The sequence below is a fragment of the Gymnoscopelus braueri genome (assembly GCF_963280865.1).
Source record: "Gymnoscopelus braueri genome assembly, chromosome: 6".
Lineage (NCBI taxonomy): Eukaryota > Metazoa > Chordata > Actinopteri > Myctophiformes > Myctophidae > Gymnoscopelus > Gymnoscopelus braueri.
In genome coordinates this window covers 26,621,563-26,649,359 of record NC_137607.1, presented here as the reverse complement: position 1 = coordinate 26,649,359, position 27,797 = coordinate 26,621,563, and the positions used below count along the sequence as shown (strand labels likewise).

At 43.8% G+C, this 27,797-nt stretch overlaps 1 protein-coding gene across 1 annotated transcript; it reads right to left on the bottom strand.

Annotated features, from left to right (window-relative positions):
* Positions 1 to 511: 511 nt before the first annotated feature.
* On the bottom strand, positions 512 to 26,216 carry LOC308086859 (protein crumbs homolog 1-like; the record flags this gene model as incomplete). Its single annotated transcript, XM_080430502.1, has 15 exons — positions 512 to 1,419; positions 1,973 to 2,209; positions 7,174 to 7,300; positions 8,213 to 8,338; positions 10,482 to 10,532; positions 11,297 to 12,245; positions 14,178 to 14,343; positions 14,653 to 15,009; positions 16,078 to 16,274; positions 18,070 to 19,035; positions 21,044 to 21,226; positions 23,524 to 23,663; positions 23,821 to 24,016; positions 25,251 to 25,487; positions 26,198 to 26,216. The coding sequence occupies 15 exons, from the start codon at positions 26,214 to 26,216 to the stop codon at positions 970 to 972; spliced, it is 4,401 nt and encodes a 1,466-aa protein (XP_080286628.1). The 3' UTR covers positions 512 to 969.
* Positions 26,217 to 27,797: the final 1,581 nt, after the last annotated feature.

The window sequence follows — 27,797 nt, the reverse complement described above, 5'->3', positions numbered from 1 at the left end:
CACTGATTTAAGATTTCTGGATGAAAAGTCATGGTCAGTCCATTTCTGACTGTGGCAGCGGGGAGACATTGGGGTTCCAAATCCAAAAATTCTCTTTTTTAAATGTTCTGAATAATATCCCGACTTCTTATTCAGATTAGCACTACGGCTCAGTCTGGTGAAGGTGTCCTACTTAAAGGAGTAGTTCACCCAAAAAAAATACTTATTTTCTGTCAATTACACACCCCATGAAGCCTTGAATTCAGGGAGATTTTTTGGGCGGTGAAACCGCCCCTATAAGTGAGGTTTGGATATTTGTACAACAAATCCTGCGCTGTGATTGGCCAAAAATGTACCCCGCCTAACCCTGCACCGTGATTGGCCAATCACAGTCTATTCAGGACTGTGATTGGCCAGTGTCACATGACACATGTGCATAGCCCTATATAAGAAACCATAACTTAAAAAAATATATATATTTGTTTTTTTTAAGTTATGGTTTCTTCCATCATAAAGAGTGTTTCAATAAATGTATTTATTTTTTGTACATGATTGGTTGACTCCATTCAGTATTGTGATTAGCTAGCAAGACACGCCCACTTCACACAGGGTGTGATTTTTTTGTTTTTGTCGCATTCCTAATCCAATAATTTTTGTCTCCTACCGGTGTAGTCTCCGGTAGGAGACGCAATGAGTCTCCTACTGAGTCTCCTATTGACCGTCATCAAATTATTGACTCAGGAATGCGTGAAAAAAAAAGAAAAGAAATCCATGAATTCAAGGCTTCATGCGGTGTGTAATTGATAGAAAATAAGTCATTGTTTGGGGTGAACTACTCCTTTAAGTCCGATGCATTGTGAACTTGTAGGTCTGCTATTTTTGATGCGTGACGCCGTCGCGCAACGGAGCATAAATCAGGCTTCATAGAGAAACAGACCATTGGACTTTCATATGAACTGCATTCGCTCACGGCCAGTGTCTCATACAGTATCATATGAGTCTCTCCACAGGAGGCGGCTGGGTGATGTTCCACATCTCCACGCGGGAGCCCTCCTTCTCCTGCCGGCTGGGGCTGTAGGTGCCGTGGGTGGCCCGGCGGTTGAGCGCCACCACCAGGCTGACGGAGGACAGGACCAGGACCAGCAGCAGGACCACCGACACCAGACTCACAGACAGCAGGAGGTTGGAGGAGGAGGTCAGATCCTCGGCGGTCAACTTGATGGGTGGAGGGAGGGAGGGGAGGGGAGGGAGGGGAGGGGAGGGAGGAAGGGAGGGAGGGAGGAAGGGAGGGAGGGGAATGGGAAGGAGAGAAGGAATCAGTGGAAGAGCTGCTGGGCCTAATGGAGAGTCATGGGTAGTGGTGAGTAAAAGTACAAAAGTATTGTCATCAAAATAATACTTAATAAAGTACCAAAAGTAAAAGTACTCATTATGCAGAATGTCCCATTTCACAAGTTTTCAAACGTATACAAATCTTTGGAAAATAGCAGATCTACAAGCTCGCGACGCATTGTGAGCTTGTAGATCTGCTATTTTCAAATGGCCAAAATGTACAGTATATAGGGCTGAAGTGGTTAATGTATGTTTTGTAATAATAATCCAGATCTACAAAGTAACTCAAGTTTTCAAATAAATGTAGTGGAGTAAAAGTACAATATTTGGATCCGAGATGTAGTGGAGTAGAAGTAAAAGTATAGAAATTTGGAAATACTCAAGTACAAATACCTCAAAATTGTACTTAAGTGCAGTACTTAAGTAAATGTACCTAGTTACGTTCCACCACTGGTCATTGGTAGTAACAGAGGTCTCAGGTGGTTAGGGTGTGAGTGAGGATGAGGATGCATTTGCTCTCGCTCTCTCTCTCTCTCTCTCTCTCTCTCTCTCTCTCTCTCTCTCTCTCTCTCTCTCTCTCACACACACACACACACACGCACACACACAGATATACACAAACAGAAATGGCCTCCTCCTGCAGCTATAGCTACATTTACACCAGGCGCTCCACGCGCGCTGCCAGCGTGTTGATGGATGCGCACGCCAGCCCAGCAGGGGGGCCGGGACCACCGGGGGTCTCAAGGCGCCGTGGGCTGAAACCTCCCTCCGTCTGCCGCCGCCGCTCCCGCAGCTTGGCCACGGCCAGCGCCAGCACCACCGCCACCACTATGGCCAGAGCCACCAGACAGGGCGCCAATATCGCCGCCACCCGAGAGCCGTACGGAGCGCGCTCCGTCTGCAGAGGATCACACACACACACACACACACACACACACACACACACCCCCACACACACACACACACACACACACACACAAGATCCGGCCTGATGATCTGCTCTGATTTGCTCAGTGCAATATATACATATGCATGTACATTCTACATACATGCGTAGGTAGATACATGATACTGTACGCAACAAACAGTCGCTTCCCGACTGCCAGGATTGAGAATACCCTCTGTCACAAAGATTCCACCAACACCGCCACCACCACAGAAGCACACACATTGATAAACTTGTATCTCATAGAAACAGAGCTGCTCTGCATGGAGCGTTAATGGCTTGTGAAACCAGCTTAGCGCTTTGTTTAACCAGCGCGCCTCTGGTCTTCTATGTTCTCACAACAAGCAGAAACACCAAACTCCACCACCACCAGAATTAGAATTACTCAGTTCCACAGAGAGAGACACACACACACAAACACAAACACACACACACACACACACACACACACACACACACACACACACACACACACACACACACACACACACACACACACACACACACACACACACACACACACACAGCACAGCACAACACAGCAGGCCAACACATTCAATCAGATCTGAATCACTTCTCTCCTGTGGACAGTGATTAATGACGACATGGAGGATGTTGTTCACTCACGTTAGTGATACCGGCCGACGTAACGGCTGTTGTGACGCTCTGAGCTGCTACTGCCATCACAGAGAGAAAGTCACCGCTGGTAAGTATCACTGAAGTCATCCACATTAACACATTAACAACCACTGGTAACATTGAAGTCATCCACAAGAACACATTAACAACGTAAACCCTACTGTATACTTCATTGACCGGAGTCCCCCAGGGATCTACAGGTATACTAGGCCCGCTCCTGTTTTCCCTCTACACTAAATATCTTCACCTGCATTGTGAGCTCGTAGATCAGCTATTTCCGCCAAATGTTCGGCCCAGAATAGGGACGCTAAGGCTTCATGTGGTTAAAATCTTGTCGTATAGTTGTAGTCACCTCGCTGAATGGTACAGCAGGGACACGCATTCGACGTGAAGGAAAATAAATCTCGACATTTCACAACTGCGTCTGCAAACGTAAGCTCGAGGAATCAATGGCTTAACATAATGCTAATTAACAAGAACAACAGCCAGCTCAAGGCCTCAGCAAAAAAACTGTAAACGGGGAAAAAAACTCAGCTCATGCACATTCTGTAAGACGCTCTACTTTATTTCTCTCTCTCTCTCTCTCTCTGTCTCTCTCGCTACAGGTTCTTTGTTGACTTCCAAAAGTGCTTACCTGTCAGTGCAGCAGCAGAGCTGGCTGTCACAGAGAGTGTGGTGACACATCCCAAGTGGAGCAGCCTCCAGCCAGGGCCCGCCATCAGTCACTGACTGACTGCCACAAACACACAGACAGCCAGACAGACAGACGGAGAGAGAGGGAGGGAGAGAGAGAGAGAGAGAGTCGCAGCAGCACACGTCTAGCTAACCAGTCTCTGAGGTATATACGGCGACGAGGCCACACAGAGAAACCTCCACACAGTACGGCAACAGACAGAGCCTCAGTGCTTACCTGCTGTCAGCATTATCAAGGTTCTGTGTTCGTGTGTACGTGTGTGTGTGTGTGTGTGTGTGTGTGTGTGTGTGTGTGTGTGTGTGTGTGTGTGTGTGTGTGTGTGTGTGTGTGTGCTGCACACACAGGTAGCTGTAGTGTGTGCAGACTTATAAACCGTATGTGCAAGTGGGTGCCTGAACGCATGCACAGATTCATGTCGGTGTGTGTGTGTGTGTGTGTGTGTGTGTGTGTGTGTGTGTGTGTGTGTGTGTGTGTGTGTGTGTGTGTGTGTGTGTGTGTGTGTGTGTGTGTGTGTTCCGAGGTGAACCACTGTGACTGCCAGATAATTTGCCCTCATAGGTGTGTGTGTGAAGTAGACCAAACCTGCTTGAGTGCCACCAGCTCTCTGCTGAAGCGGCAGTTCAGAGCCACACTGCTGCTTTCTGCTGGCGAAGCACTATTCTACTGTTCTCTCTCTCCTCTCTCTCTCACTCTCTCTCTCCCTCGCTCTCTCAAAGGATGGCCACATCAGAACAGACAGTGAAAAACTACCTTACATTTCTTCTTACCCTCTCTCAGCATTTTTTGCTACCTGGGCACTGAGAGGGACACACACAACACACACACGCACACACACACACACGCACACACGCACGCACACGCACACGTACACACACACACACACACACACACACACACACACACACACACACACACACACACACACACACACACACACACGAGAGGGAATGAAATGGCACGAGAGGGACAAAGAGGTAGAGAGTGTGCATGTGTCTGACACGCACACAAATATAAGGCAGGCAGAAAGACATTGTGCCACTGTGCCCTGGTGTGTGTGTGTGTGTGTGTGTGTGTGTGTGTGTGTGTGTGTGTGTGTGTGTGTGTGTGTGTGTGTGTGTGTGAGAGTGTGAACTTGAGGTTACTCAGGGATATGCTCGTATCTCATTATGAGAGATTAGTTAGCTATATTTGGAGTCACTCTAGCCACCTGACTCCTCCACGCTCTTCTCTCTCTCATACACACACACACGCACACACACACACACACACACACACACACACACACACACACACACACACACACACACACACACACACACACACACACACACACACACACACACACACACACGCACGCACACAGTGCTGCCATTTAAGCCCTATACTTCGTCACACAACGAATAGCAAAAATAGCAGATCTACAAGCTCATAGCTTTATCAGGCAGGATCTACTATTTTAGCTATCTTTGACAACATTTGACAATTTTTTGCCTATGCCCAAAATAGGGACACCAGGTTGATAGTGGTGGTTAAAGATAAGTGACAAAGCTCAGACAAAGCAAGCCTGGATAAAAGAAAGAAATATGATCTATCACACTATTCTTGGATGAAATGAGTTGCACTGCAAGTAGCTGAAGCTCACAATCCTTCACTGCCTTTCTGAGGCGCTGCCGGGGAGCCACGGCTCATCAATCCTGTGAGTGAACATGGATGAATGATGTTTGGATAAAAGCATGACTTGAAGAGAAATGACAGCCAAGAGACATGAAAAGAGGACAAAACAACAGATCTTACAGTGGATAAGAAAATAGTATTTTTTTTTATTTGACAACAACAGAAAGAGAATGCTGGACACAGAACAGGACGGGACCCACAAAGGACACGGTGACAGAACACGGTGACAGAAGAAACCACGGGACAACAATAAGACAGACATAGATCATACAGAAGTGTATTATGTAGAATGGACAGAAAGGACAAAAAAAAGGTGTGATTGTACAATGAAAGTTCAGAAAATGTTTTGTTGACAGGATTTGGGTGCCCAGTGTTAGAGTGGGACGTATGACACACTGACACTGGTGACAAGAAGTGCAATAGAGACAGAGCCAATAGAGAAATAGAACAGCCCTTAACCCATTTTGGGCGGGAACCCCTATTTGTAACTATGCCTTTCAGGACGGGAACCCCTTTTGGGGTTCCTGTTGCTATGTACAGTATATAGCAACATACATATTTTGTAATTTTTTAATAAATATTTGAAGTTTTTCAGAAAACGTATAGGTCAGGATTTAGAAGGCGTTTTTAGAATGGGCCTCAGGTCTAAGTGGCCTGATTTATACGAACATAGCAGATGTAGCTCAAAGGAGTTGTGAGCTTGTAGATCTGCTATTTTCAGCGCGCGACACCTGCACACAGTGACATAGAAATGAAGCATTAAAATGTGATACGGTTCAGACTGATGGCCTCTTTGGTACAGAACAGGCCTCTTCCCTCATTACTTCCCCATACAAAGTTCAAATCCACACATGGCTGACACAATAATAATGAATGATATAAGTAATAGTTGTTCTATTCCTCACGTCACTGAAAGTGCATAATTGAATGTGAGTTCTCATCTTCACATTGACTATCATGTGCAATCACAAATCTGCTTTTCATTTCAGTGTTGGTCTATGCAACCTATAGAGTGGCAAAGTTTGTAGTCCCAAAACCGGGAAATACGTTAGCATTTAGCATTTTCTGGTTCTCTCTCTCTCAATGTCTATAGGTATTTTGAATTAGTTTTTGGTCAAATGTGTGTAATAAGGTCCGTGGTTAACACTTTTTTTGAGAGAACCAGGAATGTGCTGACGTCCTGCTTCTGACTACAGAAATACGTCATCCCTGGACCACTCTATTCTGTTCTGTGGTGAATAGCTTAGAATAACATTACCATCATAGCATTCACGTTTCAATAGAGCGCTACTGTTTTACATTCACGTCATCTCCGCTAAACACTGACCTTAATGATGTAGCACGGAAGCACTTTGTGGGAAGAAGAATGTGCTGCCAACTGTCCAAGTGTCTTTTTAAGGCACAAATACACCTCTGTGCTACAATTATAAACCTGCATCTAACCTGTAAAATAATAGCTAGCGATAAATATCTCCTCGACCACCAAGGAAAGTCAGGACATCTTTGTGCTTCAAGTTAACATCATTAAGAAATGTTTGGGTCCAGCACATGCATGCATACTGTTTGAAAACACACACACACACACACACACACACACACACACACACACACACACACACACACACACACGCACATACGCGCACGCACGCACACACACACACACACACACACACACACACACACACACACACACACACACACACACACACACGCACACGCGCGTGCACACACACACACGCACGCGCACACGCGCGCACACACACACACACACACACACACACACTCATTCGTCGTCGACTCCCCAGTCAATCTGGGGCTCGAGATCATCAAGCCTGATGATGAGGTAGGAGAGCAGCTGGAAGAGGTTCTGCCACAGCAGCACCGCCACGTAAAAGTAAATGTCGCTTACGTCCGTCTGGCACACCTCTCCGGCGAAGCTCATGTCACACACGCACACAAACTTGTTGATGAGGTTGCGGCAGTAGCCTCCATTCAGACAGGGGTTGGACTTGCACTCATCCACCTCCTGCTCACACCTGCACAGAGAGAGAGTGACAGAGAGAGAGAGAGAGAGAGAGAGAGAGAGAGAGAGAGAGAGAGAGAGAGAGCGAGAGAGAGAGAATGACAGAGAGGGAGAGAGAGAATGACAGAGAGAGAGAGGATGACAGACAGTCGGTAAAAAAGAGGGGGGAGAGGGATCAAAGGACAGTGGGAAAATTGGAGGGTTGGAGAAAAACAGAGAGACAATTGATGCAGAGTGACAGGAAATGGTCAGACATACAGGAAGAGATACCAGGGTGTCGGGAGGATGGACGGTTGAACAAATGCACACAGATACACTGCTTTTGTGAACGATACATTTTCGCAGTGGTGGAAAAAGTACTCAAATGTTTTACTTAAGTAAAAGTATCAATACTGCAATGTAGAAGTACTCTGTTCCAAGTAAAAGTCCGGAATTTTAAATGCACTTGAGTAAAAGTACAAAAGTATTGGTATTCAAATGTACTTGAAGTACCAAAAGTAAAAGTACTAAAATGTTTGAAAATAGCAGATCTACAACGCGCTGTGAGCTTGTAGATCGGCTATTTTCAAATAGCCTCGGTATAACACAGGGCTGAAGTGGTTAATGTATGTTTTATAATGTAATAATTTATATCTGCAAAGTAACTAGTAACTAAAGTTTTCAAATAATTGTAGTGGAGTAAAAGTACAATATTTGCCTCTGAGATGCAGTGGAGCAGAAGTAAAAGTATAGGCAATTGGAAATACTCCAGTAAAGTAAAAGTACCTCAAAATTGTACTTAAGTGCAGTACTTGAGTAAATGTACTTAGTTACTTTACACCACTGCATTTTCCATTTGCTTGTTTTCCTATTCTATTCCCTCCGTTTGTTGTTTCTCTCTCTACCCAGTGAGTGCTCTCTATCCCGCCGTGTCTCTGTGTCGTACCGGTGTCCCGTGAAGCCCGGTGGACAGTCGCAGGACAGATCTAGGTCGGTGCAGTTGCCTCCGTTGAAGCAGGTGTAGTTTCTGGTGTCGTCGCCACACACAGATACAGGCAGCTTGTGACGTTTGCTGGACGGTCATGTAATGAGAAATATATAAATGATAATCATACAATTTATAATAACAACAACAGAAGGGGATCTCTGATGATGACATCAGAGAAAAGGACCCGCACACTGTCTGGAACTCGCAAAAAGATGTTGCTCTTTATTCGATGTTTCGGTCGTTAGACCTTCATCAGGATAGACAATGGCCTCATCTGTCCAGATGAAAGTCTAACGACCGAAACATTGAATAAAGAGCAATTTTTTTTTGCAAGTTCCAGACAGTGTGTGGGTCCTTTTCTCTGATGTCATTATCAGAGATCCCCCTCTGAACATATGCATTTTTGTCCTACGCACCTGTCACCAACCTTTGAGGTGTGCATTAAAAAAATTATAACAACAACAGCAAATTAAAGCTGCTAATCCGCAACTTTGATGTTCTACCTGGGATTTTAACTCGGGCCCAAATTTCTACTGCTCTCGCAAGAGGCAGTCCCTGCTTGGCCTGGGGAGATATTGCACTTTGGAGCTTCATATAGGACTGCTTGTCAATCAATAGGTGTCCTACCCAACACCAGGGTCTGGGTTTCTCAATGGAAGAGTAGGGAGACCTCCTCTTACCACTGCAGATGTGCTACAGTAGCTAAATAACATTAACATAGTCCACTATACTGATCGGTTCACATAATGTTTTATTTATTAAAGGTTTCATGACATGAACATTTTATTTTATTTTTTTATTTTAGGTTTTCGGACCTCAATTGCACCCAAAAAAACAGAGGGGCGGCGGAGCAGAGGCGATTATTGACAGGCAAAATCCCTCAACAGCGACACACGCAGGCAAATAGGTTAATTTTTTTCATTGCAGCTGAAAAGGCTTCAGAACACAGAGAGAATAAAACCTGCCATGGCTCACTGCAGTGGATTTTTCTGTTAAAACCTTTTAATACACGTTTGAAGGACCATGACAAAGACTTTTAATGTTTTGTAAACCAGCATGTGATGAAACCTTTAAAATAACTTCCAGAATGCAGCTGTAACACTGAGGATTTTACAGTGTATGTGTCTCTTGAATTTATTTGTGCTGTCATCTCTGGGTTCCCTCTACTCTCCATGTGGGAGACAGAGGCTTAGGTGGTGACCGTGATAATGAGATTAAAAGCTCTGGGTATTCCACAGCAGGCCAACAAGTCACATGTAGAGCAGTCAATCAAATCACAACCTATCCATGTGTTCTGACTATAAGGTAGGGGGAAAAACAAGCTGTTAATAATAAGGTAAAGGTTTTATTATATCCAGATTATCCCCCCAAGGGAGGTAAGCTGGACCTTTTGCTTTCTAGGAGGGAACGTTATTGGATCCACACACCTTGAGAACCTTGTCTCCTCATGGACTGAATATTGAGTATGTATACTCAATATTATGTATAACTTTAAGGGGCCTATTTTCGCCAGCGCCTTACCCATTATCCCTAGACTTCTTTGCCATTTTTAACTATTTAAAAAAAAAATCAAATAGTTCAAGTAGCCAATCTACAAGCTTACAACGTGTCGATGTCGATGGTTTTAAATGTACTGTGTGTTATTTGTCAGTGTCATTTGTTTGATTATCTGATTGACTGTAGTCACTGACACTGATGTAGAGTATTGAAAAGGCCCCTTGATTGCTCTTCCCCACCAAGTCATGATTGTTTGATCCCCATCAGGTGTCTCTTTGTTGGTGTGGCCTATATAAGAGAGCAATGTTTATACACCGTCATTTGTTCATTCTGATGAAGGCCAGCAGGCCGAAACATTAATACATTTAAAATAACTTCATATGGAGCCAGAGTGTGCGACACTTTGTTTCCAGTAGTCAGCACCTCACCACAGCTACTGGTGTGCATTACTATTTCTACTTTATTATATGTGCTAACATTTTTCAAACTGAGCTTTTTTAACACGCCAAATTCCTTTTTGTAACAGTATGTGTCGCATCTTTTTCCAAATGGTGGATATTTCAGTTTAGTGCAAAACTTTCCACATGAGAGTAACAAATTATAGCTCATATTAGCATTGGGTGTCATTTTACAGCAGCCAATTATACAAAAAACTGAGACATTGTGTACGCCAATTGGGAGGCAAAGGACAAGTAAAAAAAACACCTAAGGAATGGGAAAAACAACTTACATGGTCCTGACAACATGGACAAGAAACCACGGAATTTCTTCAACTCGTTCTCTGGAGAGGAACAGAAAGACGAGGAGTAAAAGAGAGAGAGAGAGAGGAGGGGGGGGGGGGGGACGTGTAGTCACAGAGACAAACACACACACAAGATTGTGATGAAAACTTTACAGCAAAGCTGCTCCCCGTAAAGAGAGACGTGCACCTTGTCTGGTGGCTTGCTGAGAGTCACTCGTACAAAGGCTTCCCTGTGCGGAGGCGAGCAAATGCTGAGAATGTCTGCGAGAGACCGTGTTTACAACGTAAAATGGTTGGAGGCATTCCCCTGATGGTTCTCTGAGGCAAACGCTATAGATGATAGGGCTTGGGAGACTGTGGCGCTCTACCAGAGAGCTCAGTGTCGTGATTATACCACCGACACGGCACTAGACTTGAGGCCCACTCCTGCTGACGCCGAAACAGGCACGCCGCCGCATCTGAGGCGCTCGCTCGCTTCAGGTGTGTTGGAAATGCTGAACAGAAGCGTAAGTGTGGAAACATTTACAGTGTAGCGCTTTCCTTTGTGCTGCAATACGGTCCCTCGGCTATGCAACTTTTCAAAGAACATCCCACTTGTGTATTTGTGTGTTTATTTACTAGTTAATCAAAACAGTTTATTTCACGACAGCGCAGATCTGTTTCGAATGCGCGAATGAGCGCAGATGCATGTATTCTAAATATGTAATATTCATAACGCTGTTGTTTCAAACACGTACGGTGTGTCACCTTGCCGGAGAATAACTGCTATTCTGTTCTATTCTATTTTAGTTATGCTCTCTTACTTGCAGAAGGGTCCGGTGTAGTTCTCAGGGCAGAGGCAGGCGTACTTGTCGGGTCCGTGCAGACAGGTGCCTCCGTGGGCGCACTCGTGTCTCTCGCAGACGTCCACCTCCTCCTCGCAGTCCACGCCCGCGTAGCCGATCTCGCAGGCGCACTCGTAGCTCGTCCCCCTGACGCTGCAGTTGCCGTGGACGCAGGGGCCCAGAGCGCAGGTGTCCGTGAAGAAGTCGCAGTGCCTCCCGGCCCAGCCCTCGGCGCAGCTGCAGTTGTACACGTTGAAGAGGTCCCGGCACTCGCCGCCGTTCAGGCAGGGGCTGTCGGGCCAACACACCGCCCCCCCGCTGCAGCCGCTCTGCGGGGGGAGGGGCGACACGCGGACAAACTGCTCCCGCTGCGCGCGCGGGAAGTTGACCTCCAAGGAGCTGTGGTAAGGCAGGGCAACGCCCCCGATCTCCACGGTGCCCAGGCACCCGGCCAGCATCCAGCCCGCGTCGGGACCCAGGCCCCCGAGGAAAATGTCCACGCCTTGCCCGAGGAAGTCGAGGTTGCCCGCTTGGCTGGCGGACGTGCTGGCCTCCTCCACGTCCTCGTCCAGCACCAGGGTCCACCTGGACGCGTGCGCCCAGGGCGCCGCCATGAAGAAGTGGACGCCGTGCCACTCCCCGTCGCAGACGCTCCTCCGGCTGCTAAGGCTGACGGCGGACAAACGCTCCGCCCCCTCGTCGTCCCCGGAGGTGTCTTCCTCGCCGGCGTTCTGCAGCTCCATGAAGAGCAGGCCGTCCTGGATGGAGACGGTGATGAAAGCGGAGGCCTGCTCTGCGTGCAGGATGGCCGCGTGGCATTTCCGCGTGCGCAGGCTCAGCGAGAGGCTGGTCAGGTTGTGGGCGATGCGGCCGTTTCCCCGGTAGGTCAGCACGCTGCTGTTATCCAGGAAGGTTGCGTTGGAGTAGCCTGGATGAGATAAATCATGTTTATTTTATGGAGGATCTTTAGTTCTATGTGAACTTTGAAGCAGACAATTTTAAAGATGGAAAAGACAGAAAAAATACCACAAGGGGTTTCGTTGCCATTCTCGGACAGTTGATCCATTAAGACCGGGAACGCATCTGTGTCATTTTAAGATTCTTTTGGCTAAAGAAATCGTGAAAATGTGTGCAAATCTTTGAATATATATTTTAAAGCGAACATTTGTTGTTTGGAACAAAATATTTTACAAATGTTTTAAAAAAAACGCTTTAAAAATATATATAATCAAAGACTTTTGAGACATTTTCACGATTTAGAAAAATCGTGAAAATTAGCTTGTAGATCTGCTATTTTTGATTAGCCAAATAAATCTAAAATGACAGCGATGCTTTCCAGGTCTTTATGGGTTAAAGGTCTGATAATGTACGTTTCATCTGATGATGATACACAGCTTAACCAGAAAAGCAATTGAATACTTGATACTGTTTAAAATCCTGTTTGAGACATTTGATAGAAACCTGTATGTGAACATGTAATAGGTTGGACCCTGTACATAATAACCATTGAGGCTGGTCCAGATTATCCCAGGGGGAAAAAAAGGATAATCCTACTTCACTAAACACATACTGGCAGATTAAGGGCAGCATGTTACATGTTGTTTGTATCACCATGTTACATATGTCAAGAATATAAATATATGTCCATTTGCAAAACAAGGTCTATCAGATTAGCTAGGATACGTACATACAAGCCCAAAATATACCACTGGTTCCCAACCATTTCTGGATCAGGGCCCACTTGAAAATCTTCAAAGCGTTCACGTGCATTTTCAGAGCATGTGTGTTTTAATGGTCCATCTATCGACTGTGTTCCGGCTTGGATCGATGGAACTAACAAAGTATACATTAAGTTCCTATTTATTGGTATCACAATTCAAACTGTCCCCCGTTTTAAATCCCTCCTTAAAACCCCTTCTATAGATGGCTTTTAATGCCCATTCCTGTGTATCTCCGCTTTCACCAGTATGAATGTTGTATGTACTTATTTATCTGCATTGTTTTCTGCATTGTTTTTTCTTTCTTTTGTTTTGTTTTGTGTGTTGTTTTCTTTTGTTCTTTCCTTTGTAAAGCACTTTGTAACCGAGTTTTGAAAGGTGCTATATAAAAAAATAAAAAAATAAACACATTTTTTCAAGGTTTTAAAGATTTTTTTTTTTACATTAATATTGCAATATCCTCACGGCCACGGGAAACACTGCAACATAGCTGTGAACAAGCGTTTATTTCCAAAATTATTCATGACTGACCGAAAGGAGAAGGCACCAGAGGAAAAGAGTAGGGTTTCCCCAAGTTCCACCAAAAATCCTTTTGGGAAACCTAACCTAGCTGGAGGCATTTTCTCAGCATTAGTTACAAGTTTCATCACTGAGTCAGGCAAACCCCAACAGTATCTTTACTTAGCCTAAGGCAAAATGTATGATGCATTTTTAAATCAACAACGCATCGCCATGCGACGTGTTGTGATCGGCTAGCTACCCCAAAGCTGTGGTGTTGTGTAAACTGCCCGTCTTCATGGAATTGAGCCAGGTCACGATAAGAATGTTTAGATTAAATTCTACACCAAGCTAAAGTAAACATTTATTTTATCCATTTATTTGTCATTCAAGAGCAATGCTATTTTAACCTATTAAAACCGGGAAAGCTTTTGTGTCATCTGTGTCACTTCGTGCCGCGCTGCGAGCTTGTACATCTGCTATTTTTTTTATCTTCTTAAAAATCTTGTGTGAGAACTACTGATTTAGAAGGCCTCAGGTCTTAATGGGTTAAATCGTAACCCTATTTCAGTTAGCAAAACTGTTAGATTTTGGTGAACCTGGAGAGTACTGGACACCGTACATATATACAACCAATGACTTACACTCGTATCCTTGATTGAGCATCTTGCATTTAGCATCTGCCGGGCAAGGGGACAGCTCACACCACCTTACTTCCTCACAGCGCCGCCCTGATGTGCTGGAGGGGCAGGTGCAGGAGAAATCGTCCCACATGGAGTAACACATCCCCCCGTTCAAACAGGGGTTCCTCTGCAAACAAGAAGCAAGCCAGAAAAGACTCTTATGAACCCTACTGTACATTTGTCTAGTCTAGCAGCGGTTCCGGTAGGGGACACAAAGAGTCTCCTTTGCGTCTCCTACCGGCAGGTCCGCTGGCCATAAAATGATTGGCTTAGGAATGCGACAAAAACTAAAAAAGTATCCATGAATTCAAGTCTCCATGGGGTGGCTAATCGATAGAAAGTTTTTGGGGGTGAACTATCCCTTTAACATTGCGTTGTGTATAGTATTTTGTCCTGGTCTGCGTTTCATTACAATTTGTCACCGCTGTTTACTCACCTTACAGACATTGTCCCCGGAGCATCCAGCAGTCACATTGGCCATGTGCTCCAGAGGGAAGGACCTCACTGATGTGTCCGTCAGCCCAAAGAACTGCAGCCTTCTGTCATTGATCCTCAGGTCCTGGATGCATCCCTTAAAGTGTCCTCCAAACGCGGAGGTCTCCATCTGCTCCGGGAGACCACCCACGTGGACCATATCCCCTGCTCGGACGTTGACCGCCGTCACCCCCACGTAGCCCTGTTTCTGGGCCGCCACGTAGAGCGCCATGCCATGCCACGCCACCTCCACACTCACAAAGTGGCTGTCTCCATCGTTGATCATGCGCTCCCCCTTCAGGCTCTCCAAGTTGTTGACCTGAATAGGGGTGCAACAGTTAATCGAACTAATTGATTTAATCGATCATAAAAAATTATATAATAAGATAATTATTATAAGATAATTTTACAAAATAATTTATTAATAATCTATGACTATTTTGGGCATGTAATTGTAGGTGAAAAGCTTGCCTCAAACAAAGGATCAGTGAACATAAAAGTTCAATAAGAAGAAAAGATGTGAACTACCCTGTAGCCTGTCATTTCAATAACCACTCTCATTCTATGTCCTCCCTCAGGTTCAAGCCCAGGGCATAGAACAGACGGGGGGGCTTCAGGGGGGGGGGGGTGTTGACAGGAGGTTTTGCTAGAGAGAGCTGTATACTGGATCCATACCCTGAAGATTCTAGAAAGTCGACAACCTCTAGGTTTAAATGAGGATTTTGAAATGATCCTATAAATAGATCACAATAGATTACATTGTTTTTAGCTTTAAGATGGCTACTGCCTGCCCTGATATCTGCATTGTGTTTCATTTTTCCTAGCTTTTAGTTTTCTGTTTGTAAATAAACTTATTTTTGGTCTTTCTGTGTCAGTGGACACTTATGTCTTTTGGCTTTTGTAGCGCACTTAATTGTAGGACTACAACTGACATGTTTGGCACAGGTGTGATACATTGATCAATATAGTGATGAGACCCGAAGAAGGTCTATGACCAAACATCTTGCTATAAAAACAAGAAAATCAGATTATTGCACAGCTTTCAATGTGTGGAGGCTGCCTTTCATTGTTCATTTGGTTTTACTTTTGGCTCCAGCATCTCATCCACGTTTACTGGCAAATGAGCGGTGTTTTTTTGTAACTATTCAGGTGAAAATAGCTAAAATAGACGATCTACAAGCTCACAATACGTCGCGATGTGATGCGTTGTGAGCTTTTAGACCTGCTATTTTAACTGTTTATGCACGACACCGTTGTGCGATAAAGTATAAAAAGTGGTTAATCAATTACAAATATTTTCAAAACGCGCTTCTCGGTTATTCGATTAATCGGAAAAAGTAATCGAGAGAATGATGGCTAAGAAAATATTCCATAGTCGCGGCCCTACCTGAACTCTGACCCTGCCGTCCTCCAGCCAAATGCCCAGGTAGTGGCGGTCGCTGTTGGCCAGCGCCAGCAGCAGTCCAGTCTGCCTCCGCGTGCGAACGAAGAAGGAGATGGTGAGGTCGTGACCCTGGTCACCGGTGACGTTGAACACGGCGTAGCTTGGAGAGTCCTCGCTCCAAAAGCGCCCCGTCACGTATTCTACACACATAGACAAACAAGCCCAGGCAATGTGTCATTCCATCAGGTAAGAACTATTTTATAGTTATAAATAGTTCAATGTAAAAAATGAAGAAAGGCTGGGTAGTTGTAAATAAAGGGACGATTATGCTAGATTTGGAGTCTTTCTTATATATAAATTATATAGATATAGTTACTGTAGGAAAAATCTCAATCTTCTCATCAATCTCATCAGAATGTTTGCAAAATGTAGCTTGTCAAATCTTGTTAAATAAGATTGTATCTTTAATGCAAGATGAAGACGTCATACTCAACATTGTGTAAAAGGAAACCAGTATCTTTAGTTGCTAAATGATGCTCTACTAATCCACTACCTAATGCCTACAGTATAGGAACTCAAACAGAAAGAGGGCATTTTAGCAGCCATCAGCCCTCATGTATACTGTGTACATCAGTAGTTCCCAAACTCTATAGCTCGAGACCCAAAAGAGAGATTTGATTTTGTCTCCCCGGGACCCGAACTAGTGAAAATAGATGATCTACAAGCTCACAACACATTGCGACGTGTTGTGAGCTTGTAGATCTCCTATTATATATCTATATAGTATACATCCACTACTTCTTACAAGTATTTTTGTCCCTCTAATTAATGAAGAAAAAATAATCTTTAGAAAATTAAATAAATACAAAATTACGTATCGAATGTTTGGTGACCCTAACCCTAAGCCTAAAATAATAATTAAAAACAAAATGTAGGAGACAAAAAATAAAGGGGCATTTACCTGCGACCCATACAAATTGGTCCGCAGCCCACAAATGGGTCCCGACCCACTGTTTGGGAAACAGTGCTGAACATAACCAGAGTCAGCACTTTCCCCTGCAGGCTGGTAGATCACCGATAACAACACATGGTAGAACACACACTATATCTGATAGGTCACATCTCACATAACTGCTTATCTGATGACACTGTCAAACTTGTTCCCATTCTGTAAGCATTGTGCAATACAGCCTGTCTGTCTGTGGCGTGTGCGTGCGTGCGTGCGTGCGTGTGTGTGTGTGTGTGTGTGTGTGTGTGTGTGTGTGTGTGTGTGTGTGTGTGTGTGTGTGTGTGTGTGTGTGTGTGTGTGTGTGTGTGTGTTTGTCCCTCATGGAAAAAAAAAAGAATGAAAAGATGTAAAAATCACGCAGTCAGTGTATTCATGTTCATGCATTATCATTATAATACCTTAATATAGTAATTGCAATCAATACTATTGATTGCTATTTCACATAGTTGGGTCATTTTCTTGTTATGCCCTCCATCTCTCCGACATGGAATCCCTGCCTACCTTAATCCAGTCCTATAATAGGATCTTTCCCTCTCTCTCTGACTCATGACTCAAGCGTGATGACTTTTGACTGGCCTAATCTCTACTCAATCTACTGCCAGGACCCAAAGATGTTGTTCAATTAGTTAGATGGTGATGTTGACTGAGTTTCCATTTCTTACCTTCCAAATCAATCAGAGTAGCTTAAAGTTATCCTTCTTCTTTGGCTAAGTAGCTACAGTATGCGGTGAGTCTAAATCCCTGGAACTTGAATCTTTATGTTCACGCAACAAGCCTGATTCTAACCTGGGATAACCTTGTGGGAAACCAAACATACTAGAATGTAAATGTGGGCAGTTACAAGTACAAACCCTGGCAATAAAACTACGTGTGTATGTGTATTTAGCTGTGTTAACCAAGGTAAACCCGCACCTGTGTTTTTAACTAAATTATATATAGCTCTCCTACTTCTACTAATTTCTACTGCCCTATAGCTGCAAACATACCGTCTGCACAGTCCTGTCCCTCATAAGGCCTGGGACACCTGCACTGGTAGTTCTGCCACAGGTTGATACATTGGCCTCTGTTTTGACAAGGCACATCCAGGCAGCGGTCCCGGTGGCTGCAGCCAGGGGACACGTTAACGGCCGAGTCACTCAGCCACTCTGCGGGGACAACCAGCTGCGAGTCCACAAACACGTCCTGCATGCAGCCAATGAAGGCTGGGAGCTCAATGTCCTCCGTGTGACCGTTTGTGTGCTCTGGCACTCCTCCGATGAAAGTGCTCTTGAGGGGCGACGCCAGCCCAGCCAGGGCGGTGTTAATCGGGGCCACCCTCTGGCAGTCCTGGTTCTCACAGGCCCCGCTGTCGTCTTTGAGTCTTAGACTGAGCAGCCATTTCCCCAGCACTGCCTCCACGGAGTGCCACTCTCCGTCTGTGACGTTGTGCGGAAGCTCCAGCACCTGGCTGGGGGTCTCCGTTTCGGCCCCAGTCGAGGTCTCCCTTCTTAGGGAGAGACGCAACAGCCCGGCCTCCAGGTCCAGCCCCAGCAGCTGGCCCCTGCTGGTCCTCTGGAAAAGCAGCGCCCTGGTCAGAACGGTCCGGAAGCTGAGGGTGATGTTACAGGAGGCGTCGCTCTCCACCATGGGGACCTGCAGGAGCAGGTAGCCACTGTGTTCAAAGGAGAAGGCGGTGGAGGTCTCGCAAAGGGGGCCAGTGAAGCCAGGAGAACAGGAGCAGGTGTAGCCATGAGTCCCGTCAGTCAGGAATGGAGAGCAGGAGCCTTCGTTCTGACACTCGTGGCCCTCGCAGCCCACCAGCTCTAAATCACAGTTCACTCCACTGTGGAGGACGCCATCTTGGCTCTGCTGTAGACAGTGGCACACATAGCCTCCCGCACGACTCTCACACATGCCCCCGTTCTGACACGGCCTTGAGTCACATTGGTCTATCACCTCCTGGCAAAAGGAACCTGTGTGCAGATAGAAATAGTTAGTTCCTACGTCATATTCCAGCTGATTCCTTTTCTGATTGAGAAAAAGTACAAAACTATAACTTTTAGGTTACTTTGCGACTACATTTTCCAAGCTACCTAATGAAGAGATTGATATTAAAGAGTACCATCGTACTGTAGGCAGCTTTGGATCTTTCTGCTCACTAAACATCAATTACTGTCATCAAGTGCCAGCATCAACAAGTCACATGCATATACTCTGGCTGAGCCACCATGTGTATTCTGACCATATGTTGCATAATAGCTTAGCAGTGCCCAGTGTGCATGTGCCCGGCTAGTACTAGACCAGTGTGCCATGGACCTGTCCTTTCTATGACCTTATCCATCACGTGGCACAGCCTCTTAAACAAGAATAAATGGTTATTTCTAATAATCTAACCATTCACTGAATTACTTATTTTCATTGTGACAAAAGAAGAGGGTAGGCAAAGTAAGCCTCGGCTTCAGCCTACACCTTTTCTGCGCCACTAGCATTAGTGGACTTAACTGTATGTATGTATATCTACTCTTTTAAATGGACCGAAATCAAATGTACTACTACTACTACACACAGAACGTGTGAACAGAAAATTACAGATTTCGATCAATAGGCAACAGATAAACGTAATAAGTCTTTATACCGCATTACCTGGGCTGAGCAAAAGAATGGCCCAAATCCATGGTGCGAGTCTCCTCATCGTGCCTCAATAACACACTAGATGTAAATTCACCATGCTACCGCAGTGGATCGTGTTGTGATCATAGGCCTTCCCAATGGAAGGAAGCTTGTTGCTTGTTGTCTACCTCTCTAAAGACGTAGAGCCGTGTGCTTCCAGTCAGGAGACCAGCAAAGCCAGATCCCAGGGATTACACTAATGCTATTTGGCCTCCACCTTATTGGAAGGGAGTGCCAGTGTGGCTGGTTGGATAAAGTTTTAGAATGCTGCCCTGAGCAGGCAACAGCTCCTAGTCTTATTGCACTGTAATATCCTAAGTGTTAATATGACTCAGAGAGTCTACAAATGTAACCACATTTGTAGACTCTCAAGGTCCTTACACACCGGGGCGAATTCTTCATGCGAATAAATACGTTTTTTTTAAAAACCTTATAAAGTCAATGCAAGCGTCCACATCAGTTTCGCGAAGCGAAAAAGTGTCTTTTAATTATTCGGAACGAGTCAGAATTTTGCGTATATTCGCATATTCGCCGGTGTGTAAGGACCTTCAGTGTTACAAATGGATAAATTAACACTGAGGATTATATAGTTTATATTATTTTCATACAGTTATCCTTATTCAAACAGCAACTTTGAACTGCACATCCACATGCAGTAGACATTAAATGATAGCAGCTTTGGAAGAGAGCACAGGATTGGAAATAAAATGTTTCAATTGTGTTTCAGTGTTTTCGTCTTGACATTAATTCATGCACTTAACAGTGTACAATTTTTCCACAGTGCACTTTGAAGATGTATTGAATCTAACCCTGTAGGCTATACCTGGATAATGCACAATGAAGTCTTTATTAATTGCATTCAGATATTGAAACCTGCAATCTGGATTTTTTTTGTGTGAATACAATTTTGACCAATTTGTATGTTAATACAATATAACTAACACAACTGCAGTGGCTGGAGGTGGTCTCCTTACTCTACCGTTGAGAATGGCACTCAGCTTACACACTTTCGGACCACAAGCTCTTGAGCTTTTTTGTGTTTTATCCTTTTGACAGACATGTACAAATATATGGTGAGGTGTATGAATTTTTGTCATAAATGTCTTTATCAATCGATCAATCAACATTTAGACCCTGTGTTCGGGTAAGAAAAATACTGGTTCATAAGAGGTATTGCCCGAAGCTCAAAGCACAATATCTCCCTTATAAAGTGGGCGTTATGTCTTAGTCCAGCAGTATAAATTTCAGCCCGGGGTTCAAATCCTGGGTAGGACATGAATCTTCAACTTAATGTGATTTAAAAAAAATTACCTGTGGTTTCTGGAGGGCAGCTACAGATGAAGCCTGCAGCATGCTGGTGGTCATAGACTGCAGGCAGCTGAGGTTCCCCGCCATAGAGGACCCGCCACGAGCGCTCCATGCAGCGTCCCCCGTGCATGCAGGGGCTGCTGCCACACTCATTGATGTCCACCTCACACTGGCGCCCCTCGAACCCTGGGCCGAACACACAACGTATCACTCGGCTGTCGGGCAGAAACCTCCTATCTCCATATTTTAACTTGTTGTGCTTTTTTCGTAAATTAACGCCTTACTTGATCATACTTAACTACAGTGTCACACAAAAGCTGCAAAAGTAGCAGATCTGCAAGCTCGAAACGCGGTTGAGTAAAGCGACGTGTTTTGAGCTTGTCGATCTGCTACTTTTGCTGCTTTTAAATTTTAATCCTGAAAAGTAACAGTTTTGGACATATGAGGTTTCCACCCGAAAGAGACGATATATTCATTTCAGTCATAAATGTTTACAAATTAGATCAATTACACAAACAACACACCCAGTCATATTTCCCATAGGTGTGACGACTGAGCCATGTTTTATGTAATGGTTGCTCTTCATGTGTGGTCGAGCTTCACCACAGAATTCTAAACAAATACAGTATATACCTATTACCTACACACGTCAATGTGTGTGTGAGCAGCACTACAGTATGCACGCCAGAGCTGTTTTCAGGTCGAATATTTTGGGGTGAAATATTACGTATGATATCGTTATGTTTCCATAAATCTATGTTATTGGACAGGATGTAAAGGCAAGGAAGCTGCATTGTGACACCTTGTGAGATTGTAGATCGGCTGTTTTTGCTGAAGAGATATGAGGGGGAAAAGGAGGGGGGCAAAGTACAGACCCCTGGGGGAACCCAGTCAATGATTTTTGCGTTGGCTATTAAAAATCACACCCTGTGTGAAGTGGGCGGTGTCTTGCTAGCTAATCACAATACTGAATGGAGTCAACCAATCATGTACAAAAGATAAATACATTTATTGAAACACTCTTTATGATGGACGAAACCATAACTTGAAAAAAACAAATGTATTGTTTTTTTCAAGTTATGGTTTCTTATATAGGGCTATGCACATGTGTCATGTGACACTGGTCAATCACAGTCCTGAATAGATTGTGATTGGCCAATCACGGTGCAGGATAATTGTACAAATGTCCAAACCTCACTTATAGGGGCGGTTTCACAGCGCAGGATATTTGTACATTTTTCCAAACCTCACTTATAGGGGCGGTTTCACCGCCCAAAAATAGCAGATATACAAGCTCACAGCGCGCCACTTTGTGCCGCGCTGCGAGCTTGTATCTCTGCTATTCTTTTACATTTTTTTAAAAGTGTGAGAACTACTGATTTAGAAGGCATTTGTAGAATCGGCCTCAGGTCTTTAATGGGTTAAGTGGTTAAATGAACACTGATTTTTCAGTGCACGTGCCTGTCGAGCCACCCAGTAACATACCCTCCACACAGCACTGTGACTTCAGACACAAGCTGCCAGTGAAGCCGTCGTCTCAGCATGGCTGGCAACCAGCTTGAGGGATGAGCCAAACCTCCTTCTCTCTCTCCTCTCTCATCCTCATTCTCATCTTTCTCCTCTTTTTTTCCCCCCGGTGTTCCTTTCTGCGCACATTATATCTGCCAACCTGTCACTCTCATTCCCTCCTTTTCCACGTGTCGCTTGTGATTGGCACATCCCCATCTGCCCCGTATTTGAAACAAACTTAAACGTTTCTTAGAATTGCATGCTTCAGCTGCAGCTGCAGGCTACAGGTGGGCGACTGGCATTTATTCAGACACAAAACAGAGCAAACCTCAGGCTTGACAGTTAATTAAGTAACAAAATGCTTCATTTATTCTCCACGGATGGCTTATCGTCTCAGACTCTCAGGGATTGTTTGTGTGTACGTGTGTGTGTGTGTGTGTGTGTGTGTGTGTGTGTGTGTGTGTGTGTGTGTGTGTGTGTGTGTGTGTGTGTGTGTGTGTGTGTGTGTGTGTGTGTGTGTGTGCGTGTGCGTGTGCGTGTGCCTGCGCTGTATGGATGTAATGTTGGGGTTCATGGCCTCTCTTTGCCTCAGTATTAGGCTACGGGTAGAAATATCTCAATTTCTCCTCAACTGACTGAGATTGCACCAGTTCACCTTCGTTTTGTATAGTTCATAATGGTATTTTTGTTTTTATTTTTAAATTAATAGATTTTTGCTCCAATATTATTGGTTGAAATGTCTCTATTTCTCAAAAGATATTGTGGATATTGTTGTTTTAACTATATTGTATAGTTAAGTATATATGCACTTAACGCAATTAATTGTTGAATGAATTGAATTGAATTGAATTGAATTGAATTGAATTGAATTGAATTGAATTGAAATGAATTGAATTGAATTGAATTGAATTGAATTGAATTGAATTGAATTGAATTGAATTGAATTGAATTGAATTGAATTGAATTAAATTTACCTGGCCAGCATTCACAGGTGTAGTTACCCTCATTGTCCTGGCAGGGGGCACTGTTGAGACAGGGTTGAGACAGGCACAGGGATGCTAGCTTTTCACAGTGTTGGCCAATAAAGGCTGTGTGGGAACAGTCACAACTATACCTGTAAGACAAGACAAAAAAAACGGCTTATGACAGAGCTACTTGAGGTCATAAACTCCACTATTTAAAGAATGGCTTTTCTGAACGCCCAAGAGCTAAATCCGCTTTCTTTTGAATTCAAAGCTGAGTTTGGCTCTCAAACACCCTGGGCTACTTACTGATTCACCCCATCGATGCACAGAGCCCCGTTTTGGCATGGCTGCGCTTGGCACTCATCAATGTCGTTCTCACAGCGGTCTCCCTGGAAACCAGGCTGGCAGGTGCATGTGAAGCCGTTGGTGTTGTCATGGCAACTCCCGCCATTGAGGCATGGCTGTGATTGACACTCGTCAATCTGGAGCCCACAGGTGTGGCCTGTGAACATCAAAAGCAACAGGTCAGGTCATCTCTCTGATTTCATGTGAATTCGGGCAGAGAGGGAAGCCTCCTCTGGTCAAGGTCTGGTCTTTTCTCTTTTCAACACTTTTGCTACCGTGGATACTTGTATTTCAAGGGCATAATATTTTTCTAGGTTCAGATATTAGATACTAGTTTGAGCTATTATCTAAACAAAACACTCTAACACAGACACAGCTCTAATGAAATGAGCTAAATCAAGTTGAACGTTTAAACAACCTAATCCTACCAATCTGAAGCTTTGTTAATAATGTATGATGAGAATGAGAATCTTTTAGCTACATAGGATCCAGCCACAGAGGCTTAGGTTTTTAGTAACAAGTTCCACTCTAATTAAGACGGGGAGTACAAGTAACCACCACTAGATGGTGGTCTTGTATTCTCTTTAGGAACTCACTGAAGCAGTTTTTCTTATAAATTACCCCATAAAAAGTTCTATCATAGTTATCGATGCCTGTCTTTACTCTGCTGCAGGATTTGATTTGAGATGATGATTTGATAGCATTTGCTTTAGTCTGATATTTGTTAACCTGTACAGTAAATTGTCTGTCACAAACATTCTTGGTGTCATGAAACTAAGGGATCATGTACAAAAGTAGTTAATCAACTATACTGGAAATGATATTGCCCTTATCAAAGCAAACAGTCGTCATTTGATACTGTACCTCATAGCCACTTTCAAATTATTACAACTCTGGCGCTAAAACGGCAAACAAGTCACCCATCTGGCTTACTACAAGAAAGTAGTTTAGCACTGAAACCATCTATACCTTAACCTCAGTGGTTCTCAAGTGGGGTCCAGAGATCCCCAGGGGTCCTTGGTGGGGGTTCCAGGGGGTCCCCGGCAAAATGTGTCAATAAAATGAGACACGGATGCGACGCGGATGCTTTCCCAGTTTTAATGGGTTAAATTCTTTCTTTCTTTCTTTATCCTTTATTTATTCAGGGAAACCCATTGAGAGCAAGCTCTCTTTTTCAAGGACGCCCTGATAACAAACATTTGAATCACATTACAATGTCACAACTTTAACAATAAAGCAAAAAAGAAAAGCAGAAGCATAAAACAACAAAATAATCGCAAAAGGCGGTGAATCGGCGGTCCTCCACATGAAAAAGAACCACTGCCTTTATACCTGACGCAGAGCAACGCCCACAGAGCTGTTGTAGAGAAACCTAACATCATGCCACTCACCTGTAAACCCAGGTGCACAGTCACAGGTATATCTGCCCACTCTGTCTACGCAGGTGGCTCCGTTCTTGCAGGGTTGCGAAAGACACTCATTCACGTCGATTTGGCAGTGAGTGCCTTGGAATCCTGGCACACAGAAGCAGGAGTATCCGCCACCTCGACTTCGGCACAGCGCCTGGTTTTGGCACGGGTTTGGCGAGCAATCGTTCACAGTGGAAGGCAGCCTCTCAGATGATGCACCTATACAGCGAGATACACATACAACTGTACAATATATCCTCCTTCCTTAACTCATCAAGAACTGAGGCCGATTCTACAAATACCTTCTAAATCAGTGGTTCTCACACTTTCAAGATCTTTCAAAAAAAATTTTTTTTAAATAGCAGATGTACAACTCTACTTTTGAATAGCCAACGCAAAAATCTAAAATTACACAGATGCTTTCCCCGTTTTAATGGGTTAATACTTATATAACAAGGTAATATTAATACAATTCAATTTAATTGAACATTTATTTTCATTTTGGTCCTATGTATGATGAATTGAGTACAATGGACCACAATCGAGCTTTTTTTGTTATCCTTTCAGCATAACCTTTGACTGTACTACCTGTACTGTTAACAACCGTGTTAATAAAGTATTCAATCAATATAAAAAAAAACATGTACCGGTAATAATAAAGATAATAGCAAATCGTTCACAAATTATGAAATATCTAACAATATCTAAATCTCTCTTTTCTTTGCTTTGGTAAAAGACATTTGATTGATTGATTGAATACTTTATTAACAGTTTGCAAATAGTACAGTGGTACGATTATACAATGATGTTAAAGGATAACACAAAAAGCCCTAAGGGCTTGTTTCCATTGTGGTCCTGTATTGTCCACAATTGTCCACTTGTCTTACTATCAGTCCTAAGGACACATTTAGACATTTAGGGGGACTCACAACTCATCAAGGCTTCCATGGCAACGAATTCTACAGTGCCAGAGCTTCTGCATTCGATTTATTGCCATGGTTACCACACAGGACAGAAGTCAGTCATTTGAAGCATTTATTCATCTGCACTCGGGGTCTCCTTTAATCAGCAGGGTGCCTGTGGCACTATGCCAGAGAGCTGTGGCGTTCCAGTCTCATTTATGTACAAACATGTCATACATAATAAGTAGTGGATCAACTCACTGCCTTCTAGTGGCCAGTGTGGCACCCACTGGCATTGGTCTCACTTCAAGAGATTTTTCTTAAACTGATGACAAAATGATTGCACATACAGTAGCATCTTTTCATTTCACATAAACCTTACTTTACAATCACACTTCATACAAATGTGATGCTAAAGTATGTAACGTTCCTCTACTGGCTTTGGCCTTTGCTAGTTAGGCACTTACAATCAATAGGGCTGTTTGCCATTGATCCTCATGTCTCAATAAAGTGTGTCCTGGTATTCAAAAGGCTGATAGCCTTCATAATTACTGTACGGAACTTATAAAAAACAATGAAGCACACTGTCAAATCAGCTATCATTTTGTGATTTTGTCCTTCGTTTAGTAGAAGCCTTCTTGCCCTGGCACCAAAGGTTGAAAACCAATGCATCTTTATATCCACCTCCAATGAAATAAGATTAGATCAACCTTTATTGATCCCAGAGGGGAAATAAGGTGTCATAGCAGCACCAGCAGTGACAATATAACACAGGAGAGGTACAGGTTAGATTAGAGTCAAACCAAGATAGATGAGTAGATAAGCTAAAATACAAATACATTTTCAATAAAGACACTCTGTGTAACCTCACTTAAAGGGCAAGACCACTTTGGTAGAGGTTTGGGTTGTGTAGTTACCTTGCCATGATGTAACTCCAAAGGTGGGCAAGAAATAAAAAATAATTGCTCCATTGATTAGAAATTGATAATTCAAAATATGCTCCTCATTGACTTACATTGTACGGTAAAACAGCTCTCAAAGTCACTCTTTTAGCAAATAAATGAACCCAAACATAGCTGATTCAGACAATATAGAGCATCACCAAACCCAGTACTGTTTATTTTTTTAATAAAAATGTCAACTTCCTGTTGATTTTACTATTTGAAGATCTGGATCCGGATCCGCCGATCCAGTCCGGGTTTTCTACTTATTAAAAATGGCAAAATCAACAGGAAGTTGACATTTTTATTTAAAAAAAAAACAGTACTGGGTTTGGTGATGTTCTATATTGTCTGAATCAACTTTGTTTGCGTTCGTTTTTGTGCTAAAAGAGTGACTTTGAGAGCAGTTTTACCGTACAATGTAAGTCAATGAGGAGCATATTTTGAATTATCAACTTCTAATCAATGGAGCAATTATTTTGTATTTCTTGCCCACCTTTGGAGTTACATCATGGCAAGGTACACAACCCAAACCTCTACCAAAGTGGTCTTGTCCTTTAACAGGAGTATAACCCGGAGAAAGACACTAGAGCACATGGATCTTCTTTTAAAATATCTATTCAGCCAACACGCTAATGTGTGTTCATCAGATTCAAAGCCTTGATCTGTTTGTCCATTACTGACTG